Source organism: Mustela putorius, unplaced genomic scaffold (assembly GCF_011764305.1).
Source record: "Mustela putorius furo isolate JIRA1106 unplaced genomic scaffold, ASM1176430v1.1 tig00537338_pilon_pilon_pilon, whole genome shotgun sequence".
Lineage (NCBI taxonomy): Eukaryota > Metazoa > Chordata > Mammalia > Carnivora > Mustelidae > Mustela > Mustela putorius.
Genome location: NW_025422460.1, coordinates 1,933,620 through 1,955,539, shown reverse-complemented (window position 1 = coordinate 1,955,539; position 21,920 = coordinate 1,933,620). Strand labels below are relative to the sequence as shown.

General features: G+C 36.2%; 1 protein-coding gene across 2 annotated transcripts in view; it reads left to right on the top strand.

The window, feature by feature from the left end:
- UGGT1 (UDP-glucose glycoprotein glucosyltransferase 1) overlaps positions 1 to 21,920 on the top strand; it is a 127,461-nt gene that overhangs the window by 52,037 nt on the left and 53,504 nt on the right. For both annotated transcript variants that reach the window (XM_004779670.3, XM_004779669.3), the window contains exons 17-19: positions 1,143 to 1,274; positions 7,837 to 8,001; positions 19,111 to 19,231. In XM_004779670.3, coding sequence (XP_004779727.1) covers positions 1,143 to 1,274; positions 7,837 to 8,001; positions 19,111 to 19,231 — 418 coding nt within the window. The remainder of the gene's footprint in view (positions 1 to 1,142; positions 1,275 to 7,836; positions 8,002 to 19,110; positions 19,232 to 21,920) is intronic.

The window sequence follows — 21,920 nt, the reverse complement described above, 5'->3', positions numbered from 1 at the left end:
GGAACGTAGTTATTGAGGCCATCTGTCCAGGCAGTGAGTGTCCAGTTTGCAGAGGTTAAACTCCAGGTAAAAACATCATTCTGATGTTTTTATGTTTATCCATTATTCTGATGGATGTATGCAGACGGGTCTGATGGAGGGTAAAGACAGTATCAGGGTTAGTGGTTGCTGAGCTGTTGCTGGGATCTCTGTGAGAGATGATGGTGAAAGATGGTTAGCAATAGGGCTTAGAGAAAGAAATAAGTTCAGGAAAAGATGCTGAGGATGCATTTTAAAGTCTATTTTTTAAAGTTGTTCCCCCACCCCCACAGCTGTGTATATGAATATACACATACTCATATTATATGTATATGAGTTTTCATTTTTTCAAACTTCTTTTTGTGATAGCAAAAACATTATTCATTGTAAAAATCCTTATAATAATATTAAAGTGTATGGATTTAAAATTTCTCTCTTTCCCTTAACTAATCCTGCTTCTTAAAGGCAGTCACTAATAGAAGGTTGTCTTATAACCTTCTAGGTATTCAACTTTATATAGACACAGTTGTATTGTTACTTTTTTATATCTGCTTTTTATTTATTTATTTTTATTTATTTTTTATTTATTTGACAGAGAGAGTGAGAGATGGAATACAAGCAGGGGGAGTGGGAGAGGGAGAAGCAGGCTTCCTGCTGAGCAGGAAGCCAGATGTGGGGCTCGATCCCAGAACCCTGGGATCATGACGTGAGCTGAAGGCAGATGCTTGATGGGTGACAACCCAGGTGCCTCTATATCTGCTTTTTAAAAAACAATGATTTTGCCATACATATTTTGTAACTTTCTGCCCCTAAATACAATGGCCATGAATTCTAATTTCAAAGAGTATGTAAAGGTATTCAGATTTTTAAAAAATTGACAGATTTTTGCATTTGGGACTTAATGTGAGTATGAACTGATTGGGTCATTTTAAGAATATGTAGTTTCTCATATAAGAAAGTGTCTTATGGAATTATATGAAAAAGGGAGGATTGCTAACATGTTCCATTTCACCTTTCAAGAAAAATAGCCATGTTTTCCCTCTACATTCAGAGATCTTTTGTAATAAACATTCTGAAATCTGGATTTAAAAGTGTGTTTGTTTGCCTGATTTTTCTTTCTTCAGATATATAATAAAGTAAGGACTGGAGAAAAAGTAAAAGTTGAGCATGTGGTCAGTGTCCTAGAGAAGAAGTATCCATATGTTGAAGTGAATAGCATTTTGGGGATTGACTCTGCTTATGATCAGAATCGGAAGGTAAGAAATTCTTTGGCACTTCTCATTGGACTACAATACTATGCTTTCCTTACCTCCCTTTTTTGGGGAGTTGATTAGAAAGGGTAGTGGTGGTTAAAGTATTTAGGTACATAGCATTTAACAATTTAAAAACCAGGTTACTTTTCTGTGTTTGTGAATGTAGTTATATTCAGTTTTGTAATGATATTACTGATTTTTAGCTGGCATATTAACTATTAAATTGAAAACAAATTTCTTCTACACAGTGCAGTGTACACTTGTGTGGTGTATGTTCCACATAAAAACCATTAGAAATGTGTGATGTATGCTTGCCAGGATATGACTTACCATACTGATGTTGTTTAGGCTAAAGAAAAAAATACAGTAAGGGGTACCTGGGTGGCTCAGTGGGTTAAAGACTCTGCCCTGGGCTCAGGTCCTCACTCCATTATTGGGCTCTCTGCTCAGTGGGGAGCCTGCTTCCTCCTCTGTCTCTCTGCCTGCCTCTCTGCTGACTTGTATTCTCTGTCAAATAAATAAATAAAAGTCTTGAAAAAAAAATTACAGTAAGAAATGTAATAAGCAGAATGGCAAAGTGTGGTAGTAAGGATGTAGGGAAATATTTACAATTTTTATTTAAAGATAATACTATTAAATACAGTAAAAGGACCTTTATCTGTTATAAGCAAGAGCAAAGTAGTCATTTGAATATAAATGGTCAGGCAAGGAATCTAAATACATTTCTGAGACATTTTAATTTAAAACAAAAGTATATTTATGATTTTTTTTTTTTTTACTTTTAAGTGAAGGAAATGTTTCTTCATTGTTCAGTCTCGTTAGGTTGTATGTTTTTAGAAATGTATCCATTTCTTCTCGGTTACCCATTTTTTGGTGTATAAATTGTTCATTGTTCATATAAGTCTCATGATTCTTTGCGTTTCTGCGGTGTCAGTTGTAATGTCTCCTGTTTTTAAAATTTTTTACTTTTTTAATTTTTTGTTATGTTATGTTAGTCACCATACAGTACATCATAGTTTTTGATGTAGTGTTCCAAGATTTCAGTGTTTATGCATAACACCCAGTGGTCCATGCAATACATGCCCTGCTTAATACCCATCACCGGGCTAACCCATCCCCCCATGCACCTCCACTCTAAAACTCTAGTTTGTTTCTCAGAGTCCACAGTCTCTCATAGTTAATCTCCCCCTTTGATTTCCTCTCTTTCATCCTCCCCTTCCTTTTCCTAATGTCCTCCATGCTATTCCTTATGTTCCACAAGTAAGTGAAACCATGTGATAATTGACTTTCTCTGCTTGACTTCTTTCAGTCAGCATAATCTCCTCCAGTCCCATCCATGCTGATGCAAAATTTGGGTATTCATCCTTTCTGATGGCTGAGTAATATTCCATTGTATATATGGACCACATCTTCTTTATCCATTTGTCTGTTGAAGGGCATCTCAGCTCTTTCCACCATTTGACTATTGTGGACATTGCTGCTATGAACATTGGGGTGCATATGGCCCTTCTTTTCACTACATCTGTATCTTTGCAGTAAATACCCAGTAGTGCAATCACTGGGTCATAGGGTAGCTCTATTTTTAATTTTTTGAGGAACGTCCGCGCTGTTTTCCAAAGTGGCTGCACCAACTTGCATTCCCACCAACAGTGTGAGAGGGTTCCCCTTTCTCCACATCCTCTCCAACACTTGTTATTTCTTGTCTTGTTAATTTTAGCTATTCTAACTGGTGTAAGGTGGTATTTTTTTATTTGAATTTCCATGATGGCTAATGATGAACACTTTTTCATTGTCTGTTAGCCATTTGATTGTCTTCTTTGGAGAAGTGTCTGCTCATGTCTTATGCCCATTTTTTGACTCAATTATTTGTTTTTGGGTATTGAGTTTGAGAAGTTCTTTATAGATCTTGGATATTAGCCCTTTGTCTCTAATGTCATTTGCAAATATCTTCTCCCATTTCATGGGTTGCCTCTTCATTTTGTTGACTGTTTTCTTTGCTGTGCAGAAGCTTTTAATCTTGATGAAGTCCCAAAAGTTCATTTTCACTTTTGTTTCCTTTGCCTTTGAAGATGTGTCTTTAAAGAAGTTGCTGTGGCAGATGTTGAAGAGGTTACTGCCTATATTCTCTAGGATTTTGATGGATTCCTGTCTCACATTGAGGTCTTTCATCCATTTTGAGTTTATTTTTGTGTATGATGTAAGAGAATGGTTGAGTTTCATTCTTCTGTATATAGCTGTCCAGTTTTCCCAGCACCATTTATTGAAGAGACTGTCTTTTTTCCTTTGGATATTTTTTCCTACTTTGTTGAAGATTATTTCACCATAGAGTTGAAGGTCCATATCTGGGCTCTGTTCCACTGGTCTGTGTGTCTGTTTTTATGCCAGTACTGTGCTGTCTTGGTGATTACAGCTTTGTAATAAAGTTTGAAATCCAGCAACGTGATGCCCTCAGCTTTGTTTTTCTTTTTCAACATTTCCTTGGCAAATTCGGGTTTCATACAAATTTTAGGATTGTTTGCTGCAGCACTTTGAAAAATGCTGATGGTATTTTGATCAGGATGGTGTTGAAAGTATAGATTGCTCTGGGCAGCATAGACATTTTAACGATATTTATTCTTCTGATCCATGAACATGGAATGTTTTTCGATCTTTTTGTGTCTTCTTCAATTTCTTTCATGAGTGTTTTGTAGTTCCTTAAGTATAGATCCTTTACCTCTTTGGTTAGGTTTATTCCAAAGGATCTTACAGTTTTTGGTGCTATAGTAAATGGAATCAGTTCTGTAATATCCCTCTCTGCAGTTTCATTGCTAGTGTATAAGAAGGCAACTAATTTCTGTGCTTTAATTTTGTATCCTGCCATATTACTGAATTGCTGTATGAGTTTTAGTAATTTGGGAGGGGAGTCTTTTGGGTGTTCCACATAAAGTGTCATGTCATCTGCGAAAAGAGAAAGTTTGACTTCTTCTTTGCCAATTTGAATACCTTTTATTTCCTTTTGTCTGATTGCTGTTGCTAGGACTTACAGTACTATGTTGAACAATAGTGGGGAGAGTTGGTATCCTTGTCATATTCCTGATCTTAAGGGAAAGGCTCTCAGCTTTTCACCATTGAGAATGATATTTACTGTGGGCTTTTCATAGTTGGCTTTTGGTAAGGTGAAATTTAGGAATGTTCCCTCTATCCCTACACTCTGAAGAGTATTAATCAGGAAAGGTGCTGTATTTTGTCAAATGCTTTTTCTGCATCAATTGAGAGGAGAGGATCATATTGTTCGTGTCTCTTCTTTTGTGTGTTCTATCACATTGAATGATTTGTGAATGTTGAACCACCCTGGCATCCCAGGGATAAATCCTACCTGGTTATTACAGATAATCTTTTTAATGTACTGTTGGATCCTGTTAGCTAGGATCTCTTTGAGAATCTTGGCATCCATATTTGTCAGGGATATCGGTCTGAAATCTCCTTTTTGATGGGGTCTTTGCCTGGTTTGGGGATCAACGTGATGCTAGCCTCATAGAAAGAGCCTGAAAGCTTTCCTTCTGTTTCTGTTTTTTGAAACAGCTTCAGGAGAAAGGTATTAATTCTTCTTTGAATGTTTGGTAGAATTCCCCAGGGAATCCATCAGGTCCTGAACTCTTGTTTTTTGAGAGGTTTTTGATCACTACTTCAATCTCATTACTAGTTACTGGTCTATTCAGGTTGTCAGTTTCTTCTTATTTCAGTCTTGGAAGTTTATAGATTTCCAGGAAGGCATCCATTTCTTCTAGGTTGGTTAACTTACTGGCATATAGCTGTTGATAATAATTTCTGATGATTGTTTCTATTTCCTTGATGTTAGTTTTGATCTCTCCCCTTTCATTCATAATTTTACTTATTTATTTAAAAAAAAAAATATTTATTTATTTGACAGAGAGAGGTCACAAGTAGGCAGAGAGGCAGGCAGAGAGAGGGGGAGAAGCAGGCTCCTCACCAAACAGGGAGCCTGATGTGGGGCTTGATCTCAGGACCTTGGGATCATGACCTGAGCAGAGGCTTTAATCCACTGAGTCACCCACACGCCCCTCATTCATAAGTTTATTAATTTGGTTCCTTTCTCTTTTCTTTTGGATTAGTCTAGACAGTAGTTTATCAATCTTATTAATTCTTGCAAAGAACCAGCTTCTAGTTTCATTGATGTGTTCTACTGTATCTCTGGTTTCTTATTCATTGATCTCTGCTCTAATTTAATTATTTCCCATCTTGTGTGTGAGGTAGGCTTAATCTCTTGTTGATTGTCCAGTTCTTTAAGATGTAAAGAGAGTTTGTATGCTTGGTATTTTTCAGTTTTTTTGAGTGAGGCTTGGGTGGCTATGTATTTCCCTCTTAGGACTGCTTTTGCCATATCCCGCAGGTTTTGGACTGATGTGTTTTCGTTCTCAGTGGTTTCCATGAATCGTTAAGTTCTTCTTTGATTTCCTGCTTGACCCAAACATTATTTTTTTAAAGATTTTTATTTATTTTATCTGACAGAGAGAGCCAGAGAGCACAAGCTGAGGGAATGGTAGAGGGAGAGGGAGAAACAAGACTTTACAGTGAACAGAATTCTGTATCTTTTATTTGTAAATCTGAAGCTATGATATCCTCTGTGTATGATATTTGAAAGTTGTAATTATTCGTACTATGCTGTACAATTAAAGTAGAATTTTTAAACTGAAGAAAATGTAGTCTGATAGGTATATATTTATATTTTTCAAGCTAGTGTGATAATGATATTTAAGAGAAGTCCTGACTTACACACATAGACATTTTGCTTTTGGCATGTTAACTCTTGTGTCCTTATTAATTTCAGTTATCATATGTGAGTAGGTCATTCATAAGACCTTGCCTATAATTATTAAGGTTTTTAATTTGCTTACAGCTAACATTTTTAGTTATCATTGAAGAAATTCTCATGTAATTTTTAAGTTTAGCTTTTTGGTAATTAGGCTGCATTCTATTAATTGGTCTGGTAAGATATTTACAGTTTGTAAGAAAGAAAAGTATATATAATCATAACATCTCCCTCCCACTCCTCATTTTCACTCAGTTGCCATTTCCAGAGAAAACCAGTTTTATTTCTTACTGCCACTTAGGAGTTACAATGTGGGTTTTGTTTTGTTTTGTTGGGGGGGATAATTTTTAAAACTCAAGTGTATTAAAATTGAGTTTTTAATGAATGTCTTTGAAATAGTTAAAACATCAAAGAACAAAATTAACATGGTAAGAATTTTAGAAGTGCAAATTTTAAAAGTGTAAACTATGATATGTAGAAATGACAGAAATCAACATAGAAGGTCTTTCTGCCTGTGCCATGTCTTTGTCCATCTGGTAAGTTTGTACCATTAGTTACTAGTGGGGCTAGATTGGATTAGAAATGAAGTAGTCTGTTGCTGTTGATGATTGTTAGTTACCCAATTGAACTACTTTTCTATTTATATATATATAAATATATATTCTGGTATTTTCAGAAAGTATTAGTTAAAAGATGTTCAACAAGAATGTTTTAAGGAATCCTTTTTACATCTTGGGTAGTAATGTAGATTTTACTTTGACAAATTAATCTTGGTTTGTGGTTGATGTCTGGGGCAATGTACCTTTATACTGACCACCAGAGAAGAGTATTCATCTTAGCTATATTTACCTTTTGGTTGGCCTGGCATTTCCCTGCTAAGGAACCTTTTTTGTCTTGGAGAAGGAAAAAGATGGGGCTTAGTATATTATAGAGCAATTTTGAAGCACTGTTTTACCACCAGCCTTGTTTTGTTTCCTAAAAGTGTAATTTCTATGTTAGTGATAGGGATCTTTTAAAATTAGATTGGGGTGTAAATATTTTATCTCAGACTATCTGCTCAGAAGCACTCATAATTGATGGCAGTCTGTCATTTTGCTGCCTATTATGGTAGCCTCTAGCCAGATGTGGCTTTTAAAATGAAAATTAATTAATTTCAAGTGCTCAGTAGTTACATGTGGTTAGTGGCTCCTGCATTGGACAGCAAGATAGAATATCTCCATGTTTGTTGAAAGGTCTGTTATATGTAATTAAAGTTTGGTAGCCTGGGCAGCTTAAAATTACCCTCATCCCCAAATCTGTTACTAATTTTGAAGCTTTTTCTGTTTTTTTTTTTTTTTTTTTAAAGATATTTTATTTATTTATTTGACAGAGAGATCACAAGTAGGCAGAGAGGCAGGCAGAGAGAAAGGGGGAAGCAGGCTCCCTGCTGAGCAGAGAGCCCGATGTGGGGCTTGATCCCAGGACCCTGAGATCATGACCTGAGCCGAAGGCAGAGGCTTAACCCACTGAGCCACCCAGGCGCCCCAAGGTTTTTCTGTTTTTACAAAAACTCAGTTATTAGTTTCAAATTACCCAGTAGGATATTAACTATGTCTCTTCTGATATTTCTTTAAAGGCATTTCTTCACTTATTTCTTGGTGACTGTATTTCTTTTAATTTTACTTTTCTTGTTAGCACATGTATGTATGAAAAATATGCTTCGTTCCATTTGTCTCATGAAGGATTAAAAAATGTTTGTGGTTCCTTGTGTTTCAGGAAGCAAGAGGCTACTATGAGCAGACTGGGGTTGGTCCACTGCCTGTTATTCTGTTCAACGGAATGCCCTTTGAAAAGGAACAGTTAGATCCTGATGAATTAGAAACCATCACAATGCATAAAATCCTGGAGACCACAACCTTCTTCCAAAGAGCAGTGTACTTGGTGAGTGGTATTTCAAGAGTGATTTTGAAAGAGAATGGTTTGCTTATGTTTTTGTAGGCTTTGTAGGAAGCAATAATATTCTTTAAGTATTACTGTTTTTTAGACACCACTTGTAATTGGCTTGCAGATTCTCAGCAAGTTGTGTTAATAATGAAAATATCCATAAGAATTTCTGTGCATTGAATTTGAAATAGCTTAGTTTATTGTTGTCAAGATTAAATGTTTAAATGTTTATTTAAAAAATTCTAAAGGATTTAGCATTTTTAAGGGACATTTCTACTTATAAGGAATTTTGACTTAGGGAAGACTCTATTATTATATACAAATATTTCATATATATATATAAATATATATAGTTACTGTTGAGACATAATTCACATGCTGTAAAACTCAGCCTTTTAAAGTGGACAGTTCAGTGTATTTCGTGTATACACAAAATTTATGCAAGTATAACCTCTGTCTAATGTTAGAACATTATCATCTCCCCTAAAATGCAACGCCCTGTAGCATTCACTCTGCATTTACTTCTACCCTAGACCCTGGGAACTACAAATCTATATTCTTTATCTCTGGATTTGCCTATTTAGGACACTTAATATACAATATGTGGTCTTATGTATCTGATTTCTTTCACTTAGTGTAATGTTTTCAAGGTTATTCTTGTAGGAGCATGTGTCAGCACTTCATATCTTCTTTTTTTTTTTTTTTTGTAAAGATTTAATTTATTTATTTAACAGAGAGAGAGAGAGAGGGCGAAGCAGGCTCCCTGCTGAGCAGAGAGCCTGATGTGGGGCTTGATCCCAGAACCACTGGGATCATGACCTTAGCTGAAGGCAGAGGCTTAACCCACTGAGCCACCCAGGCGCCCCAGTACTTCATTTCTTTTAATGGCCAAATAATAGTTCCTTGAATGGATATACCACATTTTTAAAATCCATTCATCAGTTGATGCAAATTTAGGTTTCTACTTTGTGGCTGCTATGAGTAATGCTGCTATAAACAATCATGTACAAGTTTCTGTGTAGACATGTGTTCTCCTTTATCTTGTGTGTATACCTAGGAAGGATATTATTGCCTGTTCAGTAATTCTATTTTTAACAGGCTGTTTTCCAAAGTGGCTGTACCATTATACATTGCTACTTGCAGTGTATGCAGGTTCTACTTTCTCCACATTCTGCCAACACTTGATACTGTCTATCTTTTTGATTATAACCACATTCTGCCAACACTTGATACTGTCTATCTTTTTGATTACTATCTCATTGTGGTTTTGACCTGCATTACTCAAACATGAATAATGTTGAGCATTGTTTCCTGTGCTTATTGACCATTTATATCTCTTTTTGAGAGTTGTCTATTAAAATTATTTGCCTGTGTTTAGTTGGGTTACTTGTTTTGTTATTGTGAGTTCTTTCCGTATTCTCGGTACTAATCCCTTATATGTAGGATTTGTCAGTATTTTTCTGATATCATGGCGTGTCTTTTTACTTTCTTGGTGGTCAGTCTTTTAAAGGACAGGTGCTTTATATTTTGATTAAGTCCAATTTACTTTTTTTCTTTTGTTGCTTGTGGTATTTTTACCATATGTACAAAATTATTGTTTAATTCTAGGTTATGAAGGTTTATATCTTTATATCTATGTTTTCTTCTGAGCATTTTATAGTTTTTTCTCTTTAACATTTAGTTCTTTGATGTATTTTCAGTTAGTTTTTTTCTCATACCAGTTTGGCATGCCACTGAATGTCTTTTGGGATATTCAGTTGTCCCAGTACTATTTATTGAAAAGAATGCTCTTCTCCCATTAAAGCATCATGGCATGCTTGTAAAAAATAAGTTGACCATTAATGTATAGGTTTATTTTTGGACTGCCCATTGTTTTCCTTTTGCCTATATATTTATTCTGATGTAAGTATCTCACAGTCTTGATTACTATTGTTATCGTGTGAGTTTTCCGACTTTGGGTTTTTCTTTCTCTCTTTTCTTTTTTTTTTTAAAAGAATTTGTTTATTTATTTATTTGACAGACAGAGATCACAAGCAGGCAGAGAGGCAGGCAGAGAGAGGAGGAAGCAAGCTCCCTGCTGAGCAGACTGATACAGGGCTCGATCCCAGGACCCCGGGATCATGACCTGAGCTGAAAGCAGAGGCTTTAACCCACTAAGCCACCCAGGCGCCCCTCTTTTTTCTTTTTTTAAAGATTGTTTGGCTGATCTGTGTCCCCTTCATTTTCATATGAATTTTAAGATTAGTTTGTCAGTATCTGCAAAAAAGGACAACTGGCTTTCAGTAGAAATTGCACTCTATCTGTAGATTAATTTGGGGAGTATTGATATCTTAGCAATATTGAATTTTCTAACCCATGAAACCAGGATTTGTTTCCATTTATTTAGGTCTTATTATTCTTTTAGTGATGTTTTATCTTTTCCAGTGAAGGAGTCTTACACTTCTTTCATTAAATTTGTTATTATTTTGTTCTTTTTGATGCTATTATAAATGGAATTATTTCCTTAATTTACTTTTGGGTAGTTCATTAATAGTGAATAGAAATACAGTTGATTTTTGCATATTGATCTTATATGCTGCAATTTGTTGAACTTGTTTTATTAGTTCTAAAGCTTTTTTAAAAAAAATTCTATATAGAAAATATTGTCATCTTACAGATGACAAAAGCGTGTCATCTATAATTAGAGATTGTTTTGATTCTTCCTTTTCAATCTGGATGTCTTTATCTCTTTTTTATTTTTTCTTTTCTTGTCTCATTGCCTGTCTAGAACTTCCTAGTACCATGCTCAATAGAAGTAGTGTGAATAACACCCTTGTTTTGTTTTCAGTCTTAGGGGGAAAAGCTTTAGTCTTTCACCTATAAGTATATTAGCAACAGGGTTTTTGCAGATTCCCTTTGTTAGTTTATGGAAGTTTTATTCTATTAGTTTACTGAATTTTTTTTTTTTATCATCAACATGTTGGGTTTTGTCAAATTCTCTTTCTGTGTCTGTAGAGATGATCATGTTTTTTTTCCCTTTATTAATATTATGTGATTTTATGTAATGTTTATATAACTGTTATTTTTTATATCAACTTAATTTTACTAGTATACCAAATCTTTGCTCTTATATAGCTCTATCTGTTCCCCTTGTTATGTTGTTATGGTCATACAAATTGTAGTTTTCTATATTACATGTCCATCAGCACCAATTTATAAGTGTTGCCTTTTATAGTTGTCTCATAAGTGAAATAGAAAAAGAGTTACAAATAAAAAATATATTAAGACCCTTTTTATATTTACCTAAATAATTACCTTGTGCTCTTAATTTTTTTGTGGGGATTCAAGTTAGTACCTTGTGTCCTTTCATTTTTATCTGAGGAAATCTTCTTAGTGTTTATTTTGGGTTGGATCTGCCAGTGAAAAATTCTCTCTGTTTTTGTTTTTCTGGGAGTGTGTTCATTTACCCTTCACTTTTGAGTGATGGTATGGTTGGATATGGAATTCTTGGTTGATTATCTTTTCCTTTTAGCCCTTTGAATAGGTCATTCCGTTGCCATTTGATCTCTATGGGATCTCTTGAGAAGCGAGCTGTTAATCTTATTGTGGATCCAGTCTGTGTTAGGAATCTCTTCTTGTTCCTGTTTTCAGGGTTTTTTATTTGTATTTCATTTTGGACATTTCATTAATTTGATTAGTTGTGAAACTATGAGTTTTTCTATATAGAGTACATTACGTTTCCTAAATATCAAAATTTGGAGCTTTCCTTCCAATCATTTTTTTCTATAAGTCCTTCTGCCTATAATGACTTCTGATACTAAACTACTCAGAGTTAGGCCAAATGTGGCAGTTTACAGACACAATTTACTACAAGGTTGCCCTCATTTCAGACACCAGCCACAAGTTTGGGGGTCCCCAGATCACCCTCGCTTAGCATGTATTGGCTAAAAATGCAAGGGCACTAAATACCCTCCTCAGTGTTGGTAATTTGCTAGAATAGCTTACAGAGTTCTGGATAGTGCTATGTTTATAATTCTTGTTATGATAATAAAATAATGCAAATGTGAACCAGCCAAAGGGTGAGGTGCATAGGGCAAGGTTTGGGAAGGTTCCAAACATAAAAGATTCTGTTATCTTTTCCCTGTGAAGTAAGGATACATTCATTGGCCTTCCTGATTACTAGTATGTGATAGCACACGGGGTATTGCCAACCAAGGAAGCTCAGCCAAGTTTTGGTGTCCAGAATTTTTATTGGGGCTTCATATATAGCCATGATTGATAGAATCATTCACTATGTGATTGAATTCAATCTGTAGCCCCTCTTCCTGTTTCCAGAGATCAGATCAATACTGTGCTGCTCAGAACCAACCCTCTTACCACATGGTTGGTCTTTCTGGCTTGGACAGCCTTCTTTGAGTTGCCTCATTACCATAAACTGTCTAAAGGCCCACCCTGAGTCCCCTAATTAGTATAAACTATCAGATGTGATCTGATAAATGGGGCCCTCCATGAATAACAAAGCTGCTTCCCTTATCACTCAGGAAACTCCAGGATTAAGAGATTACCTTCATGAGGATGCTAGCCAAATTTTTTATTATACTGTTTCTCTTTCTTTGCTCTCCTTCTGGGTAGGTGCATATATTGATCCTCTGTAGTATCCCCAAAGTCTCTTTCTGTTCCTTAGATTAGATAATCTCAGTTGACATATCTTTAAGTTCATTGTTTTTTTTGTTGTTTGTTTGTTTTGATTAGTTTTTTTTTCTGCTAATAGCAGTAAATTAGCTATTTACTAGTTAACTTAATACTAGCTAGTATTAGCTAATAGCTAAAATCTGCTATGAGTCCTCATAGCGAATATTTAATTTCTGTTATTGTATTTTTAACTGCTTTTTCTATTTTGTTCCTTTCCATAATTTCTTTCTCTTTACAGTGTATGTGGTGATATCTAAGTCTCAAAGTTTCCTTTAGTTTGCTAGGCATGGTTTCCTTTTAGTGTTTTGAATATATTTAAAAGAGCTGATTTAAAGTCTTTGTGGAGTAAGTCCACTGCTTGTGCTATTTTAAGAATGATATTAGTTAAGTGTTCTTTTCCTTAGTATGGGCCATACTTTTTTTTTTTGCATGTTTGTAAAATTTTTGTTGATGACTGGACATTTTGGCTAATATAGTGTGAGACTTGTAGAAATTATAGTCTTAGCCCTACCAGGGTTGTAGTGGTTGTTTGTTTAGTGACTTTGCAATGCTAATTCTTTAAAGTCTGTATTCTTTGTCCTTAAGTCTCTGCTTGTTAGCTAATTGGTCATCTAATGAATAAACAGAGATTTTGTTAAATGTTTGAATCCAAAAAAGTCTCCCATTTTTTCTTAGGAATGTTTATGTACATGTTGGGGCATGCCTTCAGCACTCACCTGGCAATTTACAACTTTGCCATAGCCTTCAGTTCTTACTTGAACAGGGTGTCAGGTTAGTTAGAAGCTAGAGCATTTAGGACCTTCTAAGATTTTGGGGGGCATGCACCCAAACCTGGGGACTGTGTATGTGGCTTTTGAGGTTCTGAGGCATATGTGAGAGCTTTTCAAAACCCCTTATGGAGGGATACCTGGGTGGCTTAGTGGGTTAAAGCCTCTGCCTTTGGCTCAGGTCGTGATCCCAGGGTTCTGGGATTGAGCCCCGCATCAGCGGGGAGCCTGCCTCCTCCTCTCTCTCTGCCTGCCTCTCTGCCTAATTGTGATCTCTGTCAAATAAATAAATTTAAAAAAATTAACAAACAAACAAACAAACAAACAAAAAACCACTTATGGACATTTCATTCCCCAGCTTTTTCTTTTACACTTTTGCCACTTCATGTTAGCCCAACTATTACCCCACTTTAGGCAACTGAGACATTAAACAGTTGCCCTCCTGATTCTTTTTGACAGAAATACCCAGGAAAAAGCTGTTGTTACTGAGTATGGTCTAATTCAGTTCAACTAGAGAAGGCACCTGATAATATTCTTAGTCTACTTATTTTTACATTTATTTCAGGGTTGTTGGTTTTCAAGACTCCTTTATAGCTGGGGAGAGGTAGATAGTAATAGGGCAGGTTAAAGTGTCACAAAAATTATTTTTCCTACCAAGGTTTTTTTCTGAATAAAAGTCATTTGGAGTTTTGTAGGCCTTTGGTTAATTTCCAGAGTTTTGAAAAAATTTGATGATTTTTTTCCTAGTGTCCTTGGTGTGTTTTTTTGTTTGTTTCTTTTTTTGAGGAGAGGCTTTTCAGAGATCTTAACTCAATCATTTCTGCTAAATGTCACTTTCAACTGCAGTATTTTTATTGTAGTAAAATATATAAAACATAAAATTTTACCATTTTAACCATTTTAAGCTATGCATAGAGACATTAAGTATATACAGTGTTGTGCAACTTTTACTGCTATCTCTAGAATATTTTTATCATCCCACACAGCAACTGTTTACCCACTAAGCAGTAACATTTCATTGTTGGCTCTCATCAGCCACTGGTAACCACTCTTGGGCTTTTGTGTTTATGAGTTTACCTATTCTAGATGGCATTGTACTTTGTCATTTTTGTGTCTTGCTTGTTTTAAGTTTCATATGTGTTGGAGCATGTATCAGAATTCCCTTTCTATTAAAATTGAATTAAATGTATATACCATATTTTATTTATCCATTGATGTGTTGGATATTTGGGTTGTTTCTACCCTTTGGTTATTGTGAATAATGCTGCTGTGAACATTGGTGTACAGATATCTGTTAAAGTCTTTGCTTTCAGTTCTTTTGGATATATACCTGGTGGAATTGCTGGATTGTATGGTAATTCTGTCTTTACATTTTGAGGAACTACCAGATTATTTTTAAAAGCAGCCATACCGTTTTACATTCTTAGCACCAAATATTCAAAAATTTCATTTCTCCTTATCCTCATTAATAGTTGTTTAGTTTCTGTTATTTTGAGGATGACCATTCTAGTTGATGTGAAGTGGTATCCCATTGTGTGTGTGTTTTTTTTTAATTAACATATAGTGTATTATTTGTTTCAGGGGTATAGGTCTCTGATTCATCAGTCTTATATAATACCCAGTGCTCATTACAACACATGACCTCTCCAGTGTCAATCACGCAGTTATCCCCTTACCCCTACTCCTTCTCCTCCAGCAACCCTTAGTTTGTTTCCTATGATTAAGAGTCTCTAATGGATTATCTCCTTCTCTGTTTCCTCTTGTTTCATTTTTTTCCTCTCTTCCCCTATGATCCTCTGTCTTATTTCTTAAATTCCACATATCAATGAGATCATGTGATAATTGTCTTTCTCCGATTGACTTATTTCGCTTAGCATAATTCCCTCTAGTTCCATACATATCATTGCAAAAGGCAAGATTTCATTTTGATGGCTGTATAATATTCCACTGTACATATAATTACCATGTCTTCTTTATCCATTCTGGTTTTTATTTACATTTCCCTGAGGACTAAAGAGACAGAGCATCTTTTCATGTAATTATTGGCCATTTGTTTATCTTTGGAGAAATGTCTTTTTAAGTCCTTTACTCCTTTTTGAATTAGGCTTTTTTTTGTTATTGAAGTATAGAGTTCCTTATGAATTTTGGGTATTTATACCTTAACAGACATGATTTGGAAATGTTTTTTCCCATTCTTTTGGTTGTCTTTCACTTTTTTGTTAGTATCCTTTGATGCACAGAACTTTCGAATTTTGACGAAGTCCAGATTCTCTGTGTTTTCTTTTATTGACTCTGATTTTGGTGTCCTATCTGAGAAATTGTCATCAAATCCAGTGTCATGAAGATTTTCCCCAGTGTTTTTTTTCAAGAATTTTATAGTTGTAGCTCTTTTATTTATGTCTTTGATCTATTTTGAGTAAAGTTTTGTGTGTGGTGTGAGTCTGTAAGGGTCGCACTTCATTCTTTGGCATTATATCAAGTTTTCTGAGCGCCACTTGTTGAAAAGACTCCCAATTTTTTTTTAAAAGCTACTTTTCATGCTGATTGTTAATGCATTTATACAAAAACAAAATAAAACAAAACAACCAAAAAACAAAATCCCAAAACAGAAAATGTGTTGGCTAAATATTGCCAGCTCCCTCATGAATAAGGTAGTTTTGTTAAGGAATTTTTTCTTCATGAAGCTCCTGGAATAAAATGTGAAAACAGTTTTTGTTTGAATGAGTGTGGCTTATTTTCCAAAGTTAAGAATAGTCTAGAAGAAATGATAATTATTTTCTTTGTTCAAGTGATATTAATGAAAAGATAAAAGATAACTAAAACATTTTGGTTTTCCAGCATCCATTTAAAGCATTTCTTTTTCAACATTGTTGGGTATAAAAATTCAGAAGAGTTTTTCTGTTTTTCAGATATCTGTTGTTTAAAAGAATTATCATTTTCAAATATTCCCCCTTTGAAAGCTAGTTTTCCTCTGTTTCTATTTATATTGCCAGTGAGAAATTTGGTTTGGTTTAGCTAAAGAAAGCTTTATTTGAAATATTATGACAAGAGTCATCTGTGCTTCTATATATATTTAAAAAATACTAAACTGGGAGAATATTAAAGTGTCTAGAGTAAAACTGAAAGTTCTTCCTTTCATCAGGACCCCTAGAGAAATAGCTCTTTGTGCCCCCCATTGTATATAGAAATATATATTTACATATGTATTTTTTTAGCTTACCTTTCTAATTGAATGTATCTTTGTGTTTCTGAACATATAACTCGTCAGTACTTTTAGATTGCTGCATAGTTTTTTCTTTTTTATTTATTTAAGAGAGAGAGCACAAACAGGGGGAGGAGAAGAGGGAGAGGGAGAAACACAAGCGGACTTTTGACTGGGCAAGAGCCAGACTTGGGGCTCAATGCCAGGATCTTGGGATCATGACCACAGTTGAAGGCAGTTTTGTAACTAACTGAGCCACCCAGGTGCCCCTAGTTTTTTAAGAATGAACAATCATTTATTTTATCTTCTAATGTTGGGCATTGCTTATAGAATTTCACTGTTATAAATAGTGCCATAATGAATAGTCTTATATGTATATCTTTGTGCTTTTTCTTTTTGAGAAAAACCAATTATTGGAAGTATTTTGTCAAAGGGTAATATACATTTAAACTTTTGAACTAGAGTCACTGTAAAAAGGTATGATATGCAGATGATGTGAAATTCAAATGTGTATAGAAGCATAAATGAAGAGAAACTTTCACCCATTCACTCCCATTCCCCCGCCACTCATCTTTTTCTAGAAACAACCACTGTGTGTGTGTGTGTGTGTGTGTGTGTGTATAGATGGGCTGCATTAAAAGGTATGTACATTTGAAATTTTGGTAGATGTAAGTGGAATCAATTCAGATTTATAAATAGAGATCAAAGTTGTATACATGGATGTATATCTATACTAAGTCATCTAGTAACTTTGTAGTCTTTCGAGTTGTATGATTGGTTTGAAAGACCCGCGGATCCTCTTACCCAAGAATTCAACACTGCCACAGGATGCAAACAGCAAGAGGTTCTTTATTGTAGCGCGGGCGCCTGTGGGTGGTCAGCAGCTCCTGCTAGCTGGAGTGGTGCAGGATTTTTATAGACAGGTACAAACAAGTCCCGGATGGGATGGGGCCGATTGGCTGACAATTTGAACATTTGAAAAAAGGCATACTTGGTGTTAGCGGATTGGCTTTGGAAGACCCCCTCGCGCAAGAGAAAGGCGGGAAGGGGAAACAAAGAGGGGAAGTTTGACCTTATTACTCAGCAGAAAGACATCCTGTCTACGTGACTATGCAGCCCCCTGTCTACGTGACCTACGTGACCATGCAGCCCCCTTGCCTGCGTGACCATGCCTCGGCTATTAGGAGAAGGTATCTTGTTCAAACAGGAGACAAGTGTCATGCCCTAAAAGCCAAGCGGTTACAGAAAGGCAAAAGAGCAGTTACATTGAATTCAACCCTGGGGGAAGGGTCTTTTCATTGCAAGGGGAGGAGGGGTACTCTTACACAACAAAAGAGCAGTTAATTAGTTAACGACGGGGGGGGGGGGGTGTCTTTCAGGTTCATATGCTCATTATTTTATAGTTTGAGAATTTGCATACGAGTTCTCTATCTCTGGGGCTAAATAGCCACAGAAGATGCCTAATTGGAGTTTTTTAGACTTGACTGTGTATATTTGATTTTCATCTATCTCTCCCTTGAAATTTGCTGTAAAATATGGTTTTATATGAAATATTTTGAGTGTGAAGAATTTGCAAGTTTCCATAGCCATTTACACTTGGTTTTGAGATTGCTTTCATGAAGTACAAGTATGTCTATATATATCTGAGAGGTATGAAAGGGAAGAAAAAATGGGAAAGGATTTCTTCTCCCTGAAATATAATTTTGACTCTGGAAATGCCTGAGATTATAAAAAGCTTAGGGTGATTTTTGTTTTTTAAGATGTATTTATTTATTTGAAAGAGAGAGTATGTGGGAGGGGAGGGAGCAGAGGAAGAGAGAGTCTTAAGCAGACTCAGTGCTGAGCATGCAGCCTGATGCAGGGCTAGATCTCACTACCCTGAGATCATGAGCTGAGCCAAAACCAAGAGTCAGATGCTCAACTGACTGTGCCACCCAGATGCCTTTGGAATGATTTTTATTATAAAATATATTAAGTGCTTGAGAGAAGGTGTTCGGCCTTTTCCTTTAAAGAGAGGCTAACTATGAGCAGCTCTCAGGATGGATATTTGGTTATGGTAATTCTTACCTAATTTGTAGAGCTTGCTTATTTCTGGCAAAGCACAGTAGTGTGTGGAGAGACCATGTAAACTTGGCTTTGCATTTTATACTCAAATCTCCTTACCTCTGTAACTTTGAGTAAGTTATGTAACCTTTCTGTACCTCAGCTTTCATCTTTAAAACAGATGTCAACAACATTTGTCTCAAGTTGTTTAAAGAGTTAAATATAATATATGCATAATATGTCAAGCTGTGCTTGGCAATGATAGGGACCTATAATATGGAAACATCTGTTTTTAAGTGTTATCAATACATAAGAAACTATTGATTGTAAAGTTAATGACTTTTTAGTTCCTAATAAATTATTACTGTTCTCATTTGTTTAACTCTCATCCCACCCCCACCCTGTTAATTTTTTTTCTTGTAGGGTGAACTGTCCCATGATCAGGACGTGGTAGAATATATCATGAATCAGCCAAATGTTGTTCCACGAATCAATTCTAGGATTTTGACATCTGAGCGAGAATATCTGGATTTAACAGCAACCAGTAAGGAGCATTTCAGGAACAACTTTGGGCTTCTTTTCATTTGTGTTTCAGAATCTCTACATCTATTGGATTGCAGTGTTTAGAAGATAACCCAAGATTATGACCCAGTCTTATTTTATTTCACCCTTAGTTCTTAACATGAGCCTCTAAATTCACAAGAGTTTTTGAAATGCCAATTGAATATTACCCCCACCTTAAAAGACCACCAGAGACGTGAGTCAAAGCCAATCAGCAAGGGTCGTTTATTGCAGGTTCGAACCTGGAACTCTGCGCCGCTCGTTGCCGATAATGCCAAGAGGTCCAGAGCTGGGTCGGTGCAGGATTTTTATAGACAGATACAAACAAGTTTCGGGTAGGGCTGTGCTAATTGGTTGACAATTTGAACAGGTATACCTGGCGTCAGTGGATTGGGTCAGGGGACCCGCCGCGCGAAAGCAGACAAAGCAATCTCACAGAAGCAGAACTGGCCGGTTAGCCCACGCATGCGAAAAAAAGCACTACCAGGATATTGAAGGCCTGGTTACTTATCAAGTAAAGACAATTGGGAGTCTCCTGGTGGAATGTTACATTCCTGCTATCAAGCATCCTTGTTAGTGAGGATTAGGTTTAGAAGAAATTTAACTTTATTTACTTTTCCTTCTACCTCCGCCTCCTTTGGTTTTTTATGGAGGGGAGGGTGACATTAGGGCTATCGATAAGGTAACTTCTTTGTTGTAACCTCAAGGACATTTGCAAATCAAGGGAGACTCCTGTCTTGCAGGATTGTGATCTCAGCAAGTTAACTATTTATCATTTTATGGCAGTCAGGGGTGCCTGAGGAATGCTACACATATGGAGGGGAGCAGGTGAAGGGGGGGTGCAAGGCGCCAGCCTTTGCTTTGTCCTCAGCCAGCCTCCTGCTCCTTCAGTTTTCTCCAAAAAGAGAAAAATTCTTCTTGTGTAAATCCTTGTAAATGTTGAAAAATATCTATTGTCTTTTTTTTTTTTTTTTAAGAGAGGGAAGCTGGGAGGGGTGGAGGGACTCTTAAGTTAAGCAGGCTCCACATCCAGGGCAGGACCTCTCACAACCTAGAGATCATGACCTGAACTGAAATAGGACATTTAACTGATTGATCCACCCAGGCACCCCTCCATTGTCTTTTAAGTGCCACCTGTTTAGGCCTTAGGTGTTGAGACTAAATCTGTATTGTTGACTTTCTTACAGTCATAAAGCTGTTAAGCAGTGGTCTTTTATTCATCCTTGTTTTGGAATCAGCTAGCAGTGATAATGAACAAACACCTTAGGTGGTTTTACTCTGAGAGTCTAGGAATGCCTATCTAAATTTAAACCTTCACTTAGATAAAGTGTACATGCCATAGAACTCAGTCTCTTGAAATCTTACGCATTTTATTTTTTATTTTTTTTTTAAAGATTTTATATACTTATTTGACAGAGCGGTCACAAGTAGGCAGAGAGGCAGGCAGATGGAGAGAGGGAAGCAGGCTCCCTGCTGAGCAGAGCCTGATGGGAGGCTCAATCCTAGGACCCTAAGATCATGACCTGAGTCGAAGGCTGAGGCTTAACCTGAGCCACCCAGGCGCCCCGAAGCCTTACACATTTTAAAGTGTAACACATTTTTAGTGTATTCTCAAAGTTGTCTAATTATCACTCTTTATCCCCCCCAAAAAGAAACCGGGTATCCATTGGTAGCCACTCCCCATTTCCCCTTTTCCTATGCCTTCCATAACTGCTGATCTAGTTTCTATTTCTAAGGGAGTTTTCTATTGGGTATTTTGTATAATTAGGAGTTTTCTGTGACTGGCTTCTTTCAGTGAGAGTAATATTTTTAAGTTTTATCCATATTGTAACATGTCTCAGTACTTTTTTGCCTTTTTATGGCTGATTAATATTTTCTTGTATGGATAGTCCACACTTGGTTTACCTAATCCTCAGTTGACGGATGTTTATGTGGTTTTCACAAGAATACCTTTTCAGGGGTAGTTGTTTGAAGCCCAGATGCAATTTCTTCCATATGCCTTTCCTTGCTGCTCTGAAGTCCATTTCAGCGAATAGCTGGAAATAAGGTGGTCGCTTGCAGAAGGCCTACTGGGTGAGAAAAGATAGGTGTAACAAAGAAGTAAGAGCCAAGGGCATTTGCTGTTGTGGTGGGGTGTGATGCACACACAACTCTAGGTGTGGTTGTTACTTTATGGCACCTGTCTCTAATCTACTTGGGACTGAATTCGTGTTCTTTTAGGCAGAGGAAGATGTATATATCTCTGATTATATTTGAAAAAGGAAGTAGTCAGAAAGTGACATAACTGTTTCTTCATAGTTAGGTTTTAGCTTTTTACTAGTAGTTTTAATAGGGCAAGTCAAGCAGTATTAGGAGTTTTTGTTCTAAGTTTATGTTGTTTCCATCATTTTATTTTCTTTTAAATTTTATTTAGTTTATTTATTTATTTGACATAGAAGAGCATAAGCAGATAGAGTGGCAGGCAGAGGGAGAGGGATAAGCAGACTCCCCACTGAGCAGGGGCCCAACATGGGGCTGGATCCCAGGACCCCAGGATCATGACCTGAGCTGAAGGCAAACACTTAACTGACTGAGCCACCCAGCTGCCCCCATCATTTTAAATTAAACTGTGAAGAGTTCTCTTCAGAGTACTCATGAATAAGCACAATAGTTCTGTGTTTTTGGATATCTTT